Source organism: Anastrepha ludens, chromosome 6 (assembly GCF_028408465.1).
Source record: "Anastrepha ludens isolate Willacy chromosome 6, idAnaLude1.1, whole genome shotgun sequence".
Classification (NCBI taxonomy): Eukaryota; Metazoa; Arthropoda; class Insecta; order Diptera; family Tephritidae; genus Anastrepha; species Anastrepha ludens.
Window position 1 is genome coordinate 65,573,954 of NC_071502.1, and position 2,298 is coordinate 65,576,251.

The 2,298-nt window shown below is 40.1% G+C and overlaps 1 protein-coding gene across 1 annotated transcript; it reads left to right on the forward strand.

Annotated features, from left to right (window-relative positions):
• Positions 1-1,892, forward strand: LOC128866730 (testis-expressed protein 9). Its single transcript, XM_054107689.1, has 2 exons — positions 1-942; positions 1,033-1,892. The coding sequence occupies exons 1-2, from the start codon at positions 146-148 to the stop codon at positions 1,625-1,627; spliced, it is 1,392 nt and encodes a 463-aa protein (XP_053963664.1). The 5' UTR covers positions 1-145; the 3' UTR covers positions 1,628-1,892.
• The last annotated feature ends 406 nt before the right edge of the window (positions 1,893-2,298 follow it).

Consider the following 2,298-nt stretch of genomic DNA (forward strand, 5'->3'; position numbering starts at 1 on the left):
CAATATCAGTCAAAAATAAAAGTCAAAATCGAAACTGAAAATTGGCCTTATATGAAAAATTAAATGTTAAACATTTTGATTTTAATGCAAAATTACTCTTTTGTGTACTTGTTAAAAAATTTCTGTCAAAATTGCATAAAAGGCGATGGCCGAATTGCTATCGCGCGAAAAGGAATTCATCAAATTGAATCGAGAGTTGGATCAGCTGGCCGTCACTTCATTGGATCAACAAATACAACAGCATCAAGAACAACTGCAGCACCAGCATACGACTTGTAATAGCGTGGCGGAGAGCGGCAGTGGCGGGAGTGGTGTATATAACGGTGTATCTAAGCATTCTTCTAACAAACAGGAGCAACGTTATTTCACTTATACAAAATCCAAAGGACCAAGTACTTTGTTGAAGAAACGTGCTATTGGCACTACGGTTGGTGGTGGTGGTTATAATGGAGGGATAAATGCCAATGGCGCTGGTGACGGCGCTTGCGATACACTTACCGACTTACCCACAGAACGTAACAATACGAGTACATACCGTTCGACCAGAAAATCTACGCAACAGTCGTCCACAACCACCGCGCACAGTATACGCCCAGATGGTGATAGTGTTTTGCCGGCACATTCTGGGACTCCCAAAACCACACGAACAAATAGTACAATACATAGGAAGCATATCAAGAGTCCCGATAGTGCGACACGCACCTACGGCCGAGGAAGCAATTGTAATTCACGAGCTAAGGAGCCGGCGTTCACGGTCAAATATCGTAATCCCAAATTTGTGCAGAGTCCATCTCTAGAGGTACTAATCCGTGATGAAAGCGCAGCGATACGCACAAAAGGCAGCACGGAGTTCGATGGTTCGACGATCAACGATGGGGGGTGCACTTCGCGGCGTTCAATGGACATAGGAAAGAAGCATATTAGTACCGATGGGCTAATTAAGTAAGTTGACAAGTATCTGCAATGTTAAGTTGGAATACGAGTAAATGCATACATATTTTTCCATAAATTATTTCCACTTAATCTTTGCAGATTTCTTAAATCTAAAATAGTCATACTCGAAGAGGATCACGAGCGCATTTCACAAGAGATGTCGAATCAGAAGGAGATGCTGGAAAAGACATTGGAACGCAATAAAAAAATTGAGCAACAACGCGATCAAGCATTCGCGAAACACAATGCAATTGCTGAGCAGCTGACCAAAGCTGAGTCCCAGCTTGAAGAGGTGAATAGACGTGCCAAAGAGCGCAGCATCGAACAGAATGTCCAACAGAAAGAACTAGAAGCTGCCCGTCGTGAGTTGAAGGTGTTGGCGCAAACGAATACTAACCTAGAGAAGCGATTGTATCGTGCTAATGAAGAACTGGAAAATACGAAGAGTGCGTTGGCGGTGTTAAAGAATGCCGAACGTGAGCTCAAAGACTCGTTGCGTGTCGATGGCGAGGCCAAAGACAAACAAATAAAAAGTTTGAAAAAGCAACGAGCCGATCTGCTTAATGCTTACAAGAAACAACTCTTTCTGATCGATAACCTCAAGCGACAGAATATTTGCATGGAGCAATCAAAAATGATCAATTTTGGTGAAAAAGAATTCACTAAAGTATTGGAATGGAATACTAAGTTATAGACAATGGAAGAGAATTTGTGATGACGATGCCATTTTGTCAATCATTTTGTTTTTTGCTTTATCAATTTATCAATGTCTATGTCTATGCACTGATGTTCACCTATTAAGTCCAACTATAGTGCTCCCAAAATGTACGTGAACGTTTTACAAACAATTTATGTGTGAGTCTGAACCATTTTTGTGGTTTTTACGAATAAGTAATTTTAATTAAAATTGCATTTTTTAAAATGCTATGCACTTTATAAATATCGAAAAAAAACAGATGTTTCTGTGCATTAATTTCGATGGTTTCTCAATTCCTTGTATGATACATCTTACGGCGGTAGAAAAGCAAATCGGATCGAACAGTTAGTATTTTAAGGTTTATACAGGAATTGAACTATGCATCCAAGAAATAGTGCGGTGGACGAGCAAAAGTGACGCTAAACGTTCACGCCATCACATAAGAAATGGTCGATGAATACCACTGGACGATCGGCAAGTGAAGATGGACCAATTTGAATAGGTTTATAATATGCATGGTGATTTCAGTTTTCCATATATGCTTGGATGCAAGATGAAGAGAATATCATCCATCATTCTTGGATGGGATCTGAATAAGCTATTCACAAGATAGTTGCCGCGTTTGCTCATCATTGATGACAAAAGTAATCGTTTGAAAACTGCGAAAG